The sequence below is a fragment of the Populus euphratica genome, unplaced genomic scaffold, assembly GCF_000495115.2.
Source record: "Populus euphratica unplaced genomic scaffold, PopEup_1.0 scaffold359.1, whole genome shotgun sequence".
Taxonomy (NCBI): Eukaryota; Viridiplantae; Streptophyta; class Magnoliopsida; order Malpighiales; family Salicaceae; genus Populus; species Populus euphratica.
Window position 1 is genome coordinate 247,878 of NW_011500135.1, and position 11,300 is coordinate 259,177.

At 28.8% G+C, this 11,300-nt stretch overlaps 1 protein-coding gene across 1 annotated transcript; it reads left to right on the top strand.

The window, feature by feature from the left end:
* The first annotated feature begins 2,700 nt into the window (after positions 1-2,700).
* LOC105110487 (somatic embryogenesis receptor kinase 1-like) lies at positions 2,701-7,134 on the top strand. Its single transcript, XM_011005555.1, has 6 exons — positions 2,701-3,098; positions 4,359-4,430; positions 4,620-4,763; positions 5,013-5,084; positions 5,661-5,732; positions 6,761-7,134. Exons 1-6 carry the CDS (start codon positions 2,884-2,886, stop codon positions 6,831-6,833), a joined length of 648 nt encoding a protein of 215 aa, XP_011003857.1. The 5' UTR covers positions 2,701-2,883; the 3' UTR covers positions 6,834-7,134.
* The last annotated feature ends 4,166 nt before the right edge of the window (positions 7,135-11,300 follow it).

The following is an 11,300-nucleotide window of genomic DNA, read 5'->3' on the forward strand; positions in this document are numbered from 1 at the left end:
AAGTACTAATCAATTATTATAAATCATACTTTAGTTAATGAGTTATTGATACTTCAAGTGCAAAATGATGATATAAAACCATGATAAAAATGCACTTTTAAGTACTAATGATATGACAATTTATAAATTTCCAGCTTCTCTTGTGTATCCAATGTAATAACTTAAGAGATTTTTTTTTGTTATTAAGAAAGGATTTGAATTCAAGATTTTTTTAAGAAGATGGAACAATTAATTACATTATACACATTCGGGTAGTAGGACAAACAGGTTAAAAATGAATTGTTTGGAGAGAAGACTCAACAACTTTCATTAATAATAGAAAGTTGTTGAACAGAGAAAGATTGAGTGAATAGAAGTTAATGATTATTTAAAAAAAACTTTGATGATCCTAATCAATATCAACATGCATATTGTGATATGATATAGATAGAGATGATAATTTTACTCAAAACCTAACATAAATGAGTAAGAAGTTTTAGATCCAATCGGGTTCGAGTAAAATTCAAAAGCAAAGGACTAGTTTTTTGCTGGGTATGAATATTAGTCTAGCCAACTTGAAACTGATATGAAATAAATAAATATTCTTAAAGTTTGAGAGTATTATATGTATTTTAAATTATGTACTGAATAGATATAAATTATAGCATTTAAGTTTGAGTTTGGGTTATAAATACTTGAAACTCAATGAGGTTAGGTTAGTTGAGGTATCAAAAAAATCCATACCTTATTATATTCAAGTAAAATTTAAATAATTATTTTAGATTTATATTTAGATATAGCAAGTACGAAAGTTGATTGATAGGATATCTAAAGCACTTTTCTAATATCAAGTTTTACTTGCAAAGTACCAAAATCTTTTAAAGATAAAATGAGGTAAAAAAAAATGTCTTTTCTTATGAAAACCAATAAATTGATTTCCTAACTAAAGAAAAAAACTATTCAACATATGATTTTTACAATTGAGTATTAATTTTTTTTTAATATGCATTTCAACTTAAATCTTCCAATATTATATTTGAGAGGAGAAGAAAGAAAAATTCATTGGAGACTTGTTCTTGCTCTATTGTAGACACCATCCAATCATTAGAAAAGAGCTTACGAGATGGTTCTAATACCACTGTAAAAGATTGTACGATGACATTGAAAGAGGTCACATGAGCCATTAGAGTAAAAACTCGAAAAGCAAACTAGATAAAATATCATAATTAAGCATCTAATACTTATATTTAATCAATTAATTTAATTTAATTTAATTAAAAAATAAGATTTCTTTAAAAAGATAAATTCAACAAAGAACGATAAATAAAAAGACTCGAAATAACTCGAGTCATTTTCAAAATAAATGTTAAAGGATAAAAATGAAAAAAAAAAAGCTTTAAAAAAGAAGAAGAGCAAAACCAGGTAAATATCATAAACTTGGATTATTCAGCCAAACTCGAAACCTATTCAATTTCAGACCAATACTCAATCAAGAATCTCAATTTTCAACCAATTTAATGTTGAATGATGAAACTAGAAAGGAAATATCAATTTAAAATTTTTATAAAAGTAAAAGAATAGCAATAAAAAAAATAATGATCAAGTATGGTGGGGAAAACAATTAAAGGAGGATAAAATCATAAAAAAATTAAATTTAATTTAACAATTATTTCAAATAAAATAAATAGTAATCAAGGAATTGGGACTAAATTTAACATAAAAAATAAAAAAGAGGATTTAACATAAAAAATTAAAAGAGGATGAAGTTAAAAAAATTTAATTTTAAAAATTATTTCATATAAAACAAAAAATAATAAAAATAAGAGACCAATTCTAAAAGAAAAAAAATTAAAAGATTGCTTTGAAAATTTAGACGGTCAAGTGTAAAAATAAAAAATAAAAAAAGATCATTGACATCAAATCAAACATCTATTAACCAAATGCTTCATTATAAAGGGATTATTAAGATAGTTCAAACGTTTTTTTAAAAGTTAGTGTTTGGCTGCCATAAGATATTACATACATTGCTCGAAAAGCACGATTAATACCGATGTAGTGATATGTGTAATGAACGTGTCAATAATTTATTTTAATAATATATCTATTTTTTAAATTACTAAACAACCTTTAAATAAATATGATTATATAAAAAAATAGTTGAAAACTCTTTTATATATAAGTTAAAAAAAGTTTTAATTTCAAGGGTAAAAAGCATAAATAAAAAAAATCTTAATGCAAGCTTTAAGTTTTTTTTTTAATTTTTAAAGATAATTTAATTATTTTATTATGATAATAAAATATTAAAAAATTAATTTATTTCTAATTAATTTAATAATAATAAATCTCATATTGTTTTTATTATCTTAATAATAAAGTTAAGAATAATTATTAAACTATTCTGATCTAGATAAAATAATTATAGGGTAATCATGTATTTAATTTTGTGTTTTAAAAGTATTTTTAAAATAAATGAAATTTTTTTATTTTTTGTTTAAAATTAATATGTTTTATATTTTTAAATTATTTTAATATATTGATATTAGAAATAAAAAATATTATTTTAATATATTTTAAAATAAAAATATTTTAAAAAATAATTGTTATTATTCTCTTAAACATTTTTATGATTTTTAGTTTTTTTTTTTTAATTTTAATTTTGTAAAAATTAAAAACTCATTTTATATATATATAAAAAAAAACAGTAAAAGGTGAATTTAAAAAAGAAGAAAATAGTGAAGTAAGAAACCGATTCCCCATGTTTTGCTCTGTTATTCCCAAAGCCGATCCTTCCTTTTCCACATACACGCACTCTCTCTCTCTCTCTTCCAACCAAACCCTAAAAACTTGATTCCTCTCTCTCGAAGAGCAGAGGAGCTGAAATCAAAATCACCACTATCTCCTACCATGGCTGAACAGGAATGGCTATGGACAAGTCTAACTGTTGCGTTGACTTTTATTTTGACAGTGGTCAATGGTAACTCAGAAGGAGATGCTTTGTTCAAACTAAGAAAGAGCTTATCGGATCCGGATAATGTCCTCCAGAGCTGGGATCCGACTCTTGTTAACCCTTGTACTTGGTTTCACATCACTTGCAACCAGGATAATCGCGTCACTCGCCTGTAAGATCTGCTGTACTCTTTAAGGATTTGTGTTTTCCTTTTTCTTTTCTTTTCTTTTTTGATTTAGGGTTTGTATTTGTTTTTCTTTTTTGATTCCTGGGGATTTTCTTAGGGCTTTTTGTTTGAAAGTTCTACGTTTTGGTTAAGTTTTTGTGGGATTTTTATAGGTTTTTTTTTAAAAAAAAAATTAAGAAGAAGATATGTATCCAAGTTGTTGAGAGTATGTTTACTTCATATCTTTATAAATTTGCGTGGAGTCTTCGGTAGTGTTGAAAATTGAAGAAAGTATTCTGTTTTATCGGGTGTGAGGTTATAGTCATGGTTTCCTTTCTTAGCTCTTTGATAATTTGATCTTAATTTATAGGATACTTTTGCATAGTATGTAGGTAAGATGACTAGTTCAGGTCTTTGAAGATTGGCTTTGTGAATTTCATCTATGCTTGAGTGACTAGTTGCTAAGATGAGGGGCAAAAAGAAAAAAATTGTTAAATAATTATTGATAATGGGATATGTTAGTTTGAGAGAAGTGTTGGATCCTTCACGCCATGTTTAAAAGCACATGTATCTAATATGCAGAGCATGTGATTCTCTTATTGTGTATTGTGAAATAATTTTTTTCTTATTCTTCTGTTTTGGTGGAAGGGAGAAATGCAACATTTGGTGCCACTTCACTCAAATATACGTGCTTAAGCAGTCAGAAATTATGGGATTTTTGTGGCTTCTACGCTGCTTTTTTTTTTTTGGTTCTTGTCATGTTAGGCTATTGATTTTACTTTCTGGTCGTTTTAATTTCTTAGTTGATCAGTTTTCTATTGTTTTATTAAAGCAGTCATTTTATCATTCGTGTCTTTAACAGTTATTGACCTATTGATTGTTTCCTTTATAAAAAGAGCAAGAAATATTTTACACTTTAGTAGTTGTTTTGTTAAAGAACCTCTCTTTTAATGGTTACAGTTACAATAAAAATTATCTCATTGTCTATATAAAGCTTCACTGTTTTGAGAGAATACCTTATTCTATCCTATCATATGTTGGTCATGTGTCAAATTCTGATTAGGATGCCATGTTTTCTGATTTACAGCCTTTGATGTATTCTGTTCTTTTGCTTTTTAGTGTTTTTTGGGCAATGATTGCTCCATTATATAGAGTTTCCTTAATTAGCATAAAATATGCTGTCTTTTTCCCTCATGTTTATTAATTATTTCAACAAGTCTTTAGAATTATTGTGTAACATTCCTTTCATATCTCATGTTGCTACAGGGACTTGGGAAACTCAAATCTATCTGGACATCTAGTACCTGAACTTGGAAAGCTAGAGCATTTGCAATACCTGTATGTTGTCTCACCTTTATCTTCTCCTTAATAGTATTTGCAGGTTATCAGAATGGTTTCTCCTTAATTTGGGATCAGTGGCCTCTGTTGGTCTATATGTGCATATTATTCTTGGATGTGGAGTCACTTGCATTTGATGTATGGGTTTTGCCTACTTACGTGAAACCTCTCTCATCATTCCTGGTGTAGGGAACTTTATAAAAACAACATTCAAGGAGCTATCCCCAGTGAGCTGGGTAGCTTGAAGAGCCTTATTAGCTTGGACTTGTATAACAACAACATTTCAGGGACCATTCCTCCTTCCCTGGGGAGGTTGAAGTCTCTTGTCTTTCTGTGAGTACAAGGAACTCTAACATTATTTATGATTGAAATGCTTCAAGGATTTTCTTTTTCTCTATCGCCCTTTTGGTTTGAAAGTTTGGTACATTTGCTTTCCAAATTCACTAGTTTGTCTTGGATACTCTCTCTCTCTACACACACACACAGAGACTTTCACACATGTATACTTGCTCTGGTTCATAGTTTGTGGAATTGTAAGATACATTGCCCCTCATTTCTCTCATCATGGTTTTTGTTTGGCAGACGACTTAATGACAACCGATTAACTGGATCAATCCCCAGGGAACTTTCCAATGTTTCAAGCCTCAAAGTTGTGTAAGGACTTCCCTCTTGTTTTGTTTTTGGATAAAAGAAGCATTTCTTGGCATGAAAAGAAGTTTTACTTTGATTAGCTAAGGAAATTAATCTTGAAAGCACTCTGTCTACTACTGTTTATTCCCCTGAGGAAAAATGTTCCTAGAAAACCCTAGCATTCATCTTTGTGCAACCACACCCATTAGCTAAAAAAAAATGAATTGCTTTTGTTAATTTTCTCTACTTACAAAATCCTCAAAAGAAACCAATATCAGGACTGTCCATGATTCACCATACACTTGAGAGGGAAATATAACCCTGAGCCACATGTTCTGAGCTGCTGAACAGAGTAAGAAAAGATGTAATGTGAAAGTCATCACTGTGGTGGAACATAACAAAAGTGTTAGGTGAAAAAGCTGAGTGGCTTCCTTATATTGAACAAAACCCATCCTATGTTATTTCTTGAAAAATAAATGCTAACTAATTCATTGATTTTTCTAGGAATTTTTTCATGAATATGTTTATTTATGTGCTTCTGGTAGTTAGGCTAAATGGTCAGAAACTTCAAGCAGTTAACTATCTTTCTTGTATCTCCAGGGATGTCTCAAACAATGATTTATGTGGAACAATTCCTACCAGCGGACCTTTTGAACACATCCCTTTAAACAAGTAGGCTTTCTTACTTTTATTTGCTGTATCAACACTTTCTTATTTGGTCATTATTGCCCTTTTCTAAAGATGTAAATCTTGCTTTTCGTTTCTGGGATCCTCCACTTCATGATGCTTGATGTGTGTACTGAATATTCACTTGCATTTTCTGTTGCTTCCTGCCTAGGCACCACCTTTTCTTTGTTCTCCGAAATAATAGAGAGTTTGATTTAGTAGAAAGCCCTGTTTTAGAGTTTGATTTAGTAGGAAGCCCTGTTTTAAAACCTTGTCGGGCATTTCATTTTCTCTTGATTGTAATGGTCCCTATGTGGTACTTGTAAACCTTAGTGTGATGCTAGGTTCTTTCGTTCCTTATCTTTTCCTCAGAGTTTTAGATCTTATGAAAATAGTGCTTGATATTCAAAACACAACAACAAAAACCAAGCCTTAATCCCAAACTAGTTGTGGTCAGCCATATGGAACCTTCTATCCCATTCAGCTCAATTGTAAGCCTTGAAAATCAAGATTTTCCTAAATACTCCAGTGTTTATGTAAATGCTCTGCCAAAGTTCAGATCTTCACATCCAACTTAATTTTTTTTTTTCCAGTGTGTCGGTGCTGGAGAATTTAAAACCATATCATTGGTTACTGTTAGAACTACATTGCATTATATGATGCTTGGTTTATGCTACTGTCAATTTTAATGGATGTTTGAGCTTTTCAAGTGCTTCTCTTCAAACCAGCAGCATTAAAAGCTGCTGGTTTGTGTGTCGCAAATTGGATACTACCTGGAAGCAAGATAGGCACGATTCTCATATTCTGTTTTCTGTCTATATCTGTATTAGCGCATGTCAGTTATAATATGGAAGGGTGACTTGCATAAATTAACTGCTTTTAGCCTTGAATGTAATATTTGTGTGAACAAGTGTGCGTGGGTTTGAACCCTGAATATAATTTATGTCTGAATGAGTGAAGAAGCATGTATAAAAGAAGAAATTGCAATTATTTTTCCTGTGGGTAAACGAAGTAATCCTTAATTTTGCTCGTAGCTTTGAGAATAATCCTCGACTGGAAGGTCCAGAGTTGCTGGGACTCGCTAGTTATGACACAAACTGCTCATGAAGAGAGAGACCAATGCTGCAGAATGCCGACTGTCTTGAATCAAAACTTCACCAAAATTGTAAGCGCATTATCTCACGCTCTCACAGTGTAAAGGGATTGGCAAAATGCAATCCTTAGTATAATTATCTGTAAATCTTATGTTTCTGCATAATATCTTAGCATTTGTAACTGCATTGTTGTGTGTTTTAAGGTCTTCAAAACAGGAATTTGTACTAATATAGTGGTAGTAAAGAGTACCTAATTTGTGTTAACTTATTTTTTATTTTGTTATAAAGGGGGTACTAATATTAGTTGGAGTATACACTCATCATTATTTCGCCCCTTCAAAGATCCAATCCAAGTATGCAAATACTTAATTTAAGCATATAGCTAAGGCTTCTGGGTTTTTATTTTCCTTTCTTTTCTGTTTACATATGCCTCGTATGCAAATTCATACTATTTTACATATAATTTTCTTAATAGATTAGAAGGGTTCAAATTGTTATAGTATTTGCAATTATGACTTGGTTTTGACCTCTTTTCTTCTTCTTATGCTATTACAGAAAGAATGAGAGAATCCACCATTCTACACTCCATTCACTTAAAATCAAGTCATGTAATTATTGACCTTAAAATTGATATGATAGTTTAAAATAATATATAAAAATAAAATTGAAAATCATATTAAATTTAATATATGATTATCAATTAATAATATAACAGAGTACGAAGCATTGAAACTATTTAGCATGGAAGCTGTCTTTGAAAAATAACGGCATTTCAATGGGCAAAATACCGTAATATATGTCATTATGTACTGGTTCTTCAATGAGTAATCAAGTCGTTTCAGTATAGGCTAATCGTACTATAGTTAATCTTCTGTGCGTGTGATCACAATTTACATGTTAAATAAACTGTTGCAGGATCCATAGCTAATTAATTAATTCGACATCAAAAAAGAAAAGAAAAGAGAGGAGAGAACATCGTCAACAATACAAATAAAAGGTACAGAAACGTACAACAATAAGGCTTCGATGCTAATCAAAACACACCAAAAACTATAATTGTAGTTTTATTTCTAAGAACAAAATGTGATATATTCAGATTTATAACTTTTTAAATAAACTAAAAAATTTAGAAAACTTAAAAACAAAAAAAAAAACCTATAAAAGTCTTGAACAAACCGGAAAAAAATAAAATTATTAAGTATATTATTTAATTTTTTAAACAAATTATGAATAAAAATAACTAAAAAGACAAATATCTTCCTTTAAAGACCCTATGCATAGAAAATATACAAAAGCATCAGGCTTATTAATGCATGACCCTTATTAGTTCTCTTATTTAGTTATAATATATGATATGATCAATGTTAGTAAGATTTTAATGATATATATTATTTATTAAATCATGAAGAAAAATAATATCATATGAGCCAGGTGAATTAATGTAAAATGTGACCCACGTGAATGAAATAATGAGCTAAGTTTAATAAATATTAATATTAAATTCTCATACTCGTTTTCTCTCTCTCTTTGAGAACGATCAATCTTCAGATCCTACTTATCAATGGAAGAGGGCAACATGGGTGTTCCCTGGCGGCTCATCACGGCAACTCCTCTGTCAGGCGGTGCGCAGTGTAACAGGACATGACCAATTGGGCTCCCTACAGAATAAGAATTGCCAGTGCCGCCGCTGCTCTGGCTTCTCTCAACTTGGCCATTGGGGTAAGTACTTTGATTCTCTTTCACTTGCATAGCACCATAACCCCTTCGGCTGCTTGATGGTGAAGGAATCTTGAAATCTTAAACAATGCTACTTTTGTCTTGTCATGCTTCGCAGAGATATCTTGACTTGTTCACGCTTGAAAAGTAGAAAGGGAATGGCAAGCATTGAAAAGACAGTGGGAAGCAGCGGATGTAGAGTTATTCTACTCTTTCTTTCTTTTTTTCTTTAGGATCTGTGATGATTCTGTTTTATCTGAACCCTCCAAGAAAATTAGAAGGCCAAGTACACGAGCCCTTTTTTTTTTTTTTTTTTTTTTCAGATAAGCTAAGCTTGTTTGCCTACATAGGTCAAATAATCTGGCTTTTTTTTTGTAACTTTTTTGTGCTTAATTTATATTTAAATTAATTTAAATAGATTAATTAAAAATATATTTGGGATGCCCATCTTTACTGGTCTTCAATTTCAACTGAAATTCATTAATTAAAACATATTAACTAAAAATATTTTAAGATATTATTTAATAAAATATCATTTAATTTTTACTTTATTATTATTATTATTATTTGTAATAAGACGGCAATGGTTTATATCTTTTCACCTTAAAGACTTTTTTCTCTCTTGTTTCCAAAAAAATGAATCACTTTAGCTAGATTAAGGGGTTTTAATTCAAAATATATATATTTTTTAAATCTTATTTTGAATCATTCAATTTTTTTTTATATGTTCTATTGCTTTTGATTTTTATTAAATTAATAACATGGACAGAAATTATATTTGTTGCTACAATTAAAAATATTAAGATACTATCAGAAAATTAATAAATATAAATAAACACATTGATATAAATAATTTATTAATAAATTAAGATGAATTTTTCTAATTGAATAAGCCATTGCAGTAGTCATTGATAAATATTAATAAAAATATTCTTTTAATATATATTAAGAGAATTACAATGATAAAAAATAAATATAAAAAAGTTAAAAAGTATAATGATATGTTATTTTTACCGATAAAATTACTAACATATGTAAATTCATCGGTAACTTCGTCTATAATATTTAATTTATGATCTGATGAGCAACTCTCCTCTCTCACTCTTCAATTTCTTCCTCTTCCTTTATTTTTCTTTGTAACAAATACCGTATCCTCCCTCAATTTTATCATAAAATAACATCTCATTACATATTCAGTTACATCAACATTTAATTTATTAGCATCCTTGTTTTTATTTAAATTTTATAGAGGATTCTCTATTTTAAGTAAGTAAAACAATCATTTTTTATTTGAACTCAATTTTAAAATTTTATTTTTTATTGTATATTTTTACAGTATATATACTTTGTTTGGGTATTTACTTATTTTATAGCTTTTGTTTTTAATTTGTTGTATAAATATATGATATGTACATATTAGGGTTTATTTGAGATTTTATAAAATTATATTATTTGTAAATTGATAAAATTTAATTTAAATTTTTAACTTAAATGTTTTGTAATGAAATAAATAATAACTTAATTAATAGGTTCATTTTATATTTCATCAATTTTATTATTGAGTTGAAATTTTGAGTAAATATATAGAAGTTTAAATTTATATAAATAATTAATAAGAAACTAATTATATTATTAAAATAGTTTGAATAAATTTGAGTTAAATCAATTTTATGTATTTATTTTATTTTATTTTGTTTATAAAAAAATTAGGAATCCAATTTCAATCTGAAACAATATATTTATTTTATTTTAAATAATATCTTTATCTCAACTTAATATTTGATTAAAATTAACATTTATTATTATTTATTAAAACATATAATTCTCAATTTATTTAATATAAATTTTTTAGTTTGCAGTTAAGATTTTTCTTGATGATAAAAATACCTTAACACCCATATTCTTTTTTGATGTTGAAAACAAAATGCTCTATCATGCGGCGCGCGCGCGCACACTTACTTTAAGCAAAAGAAACACATTCTTAAACCCAACTTGATACTGGATTTCACATTCTCCCATTGTGCACTTGCAGAAGATAAATGACAACAGGAGCTAGTGACGTCATCCATACAATACGGTTTCAATCCTATTGTTAATTATTATTATTATAATGGGCTATGGTTCTATGCTGCTTATATTACCATATGAAATTAATAGTATCTACCATATTAGTATCTTGTTGGACCATAAGACTGAGCAGCATTTAAGCGAAAAGGCAAATGAACAGAAAAAACTTCAATGCACTGCTCTAGAAAAGTTTGAAAAGAGGATGCTTGAATAGAAACGACGGGTTCAAATTGCTTGCATGTATACACCAACTCGAATTTCTCCTAAATTTTTTGGAACAACACAGCTACTTTGGCCCAGTTTAAGTATATAAACAAAAGCTGCATCTGCTTGATCACGAAACCATGCATGAAAAATAATGTCATAAAATGGGAAGGAAAGAAATGAGTCAGACACGGTTTCCAGACTGAAATATGAAGACTACATAAATATAACAGCTACATTTGTTCTTGTGGTGCAACGTGGTGTCATCTGTGTTCTGTGGTGTCATCTGTGTTTTATCCTAGCCATAAATTTAAAAGTATTTGGTTGATTAACATAGCATAATTGTGCATGGATCTCACTAAAAACTCTCTTGAAACATTGGTTAAAAAAAACTTACTATGCATAACTTTTTTTAAACCTACGTTTTCAAATCAAAACCACAAAAGCCATCACAAAGCCAAACACACGGTTTGGCAGATGATGTTCCAAAAGA

Excerpts from the sequence above, each read along its gene's own strand:
- LOC105110487 (XM_011005555.1), top strand. The coding sequence starts at position 2,884 with ATGGCTGAACAGGAATGGCTATGGACAAGTCTAACTGTTGCGTTGACT. Across the intron at positions 3,099-4,358 it reads GATAATCGCGTCACTCGCCT|GGACTTGGGAAACTCAAATC; the intron begins GTAAGATCTGCT and ends ATGTTGCTACAG. Across the intron at positions 5,085-5,660 it reads GTTTCAAGCCTCAAAGTTGT|GGATGTCTCAAACAATGATT; the intron begins GTAAGGACTTCC and ends TTGTATCTCCAG.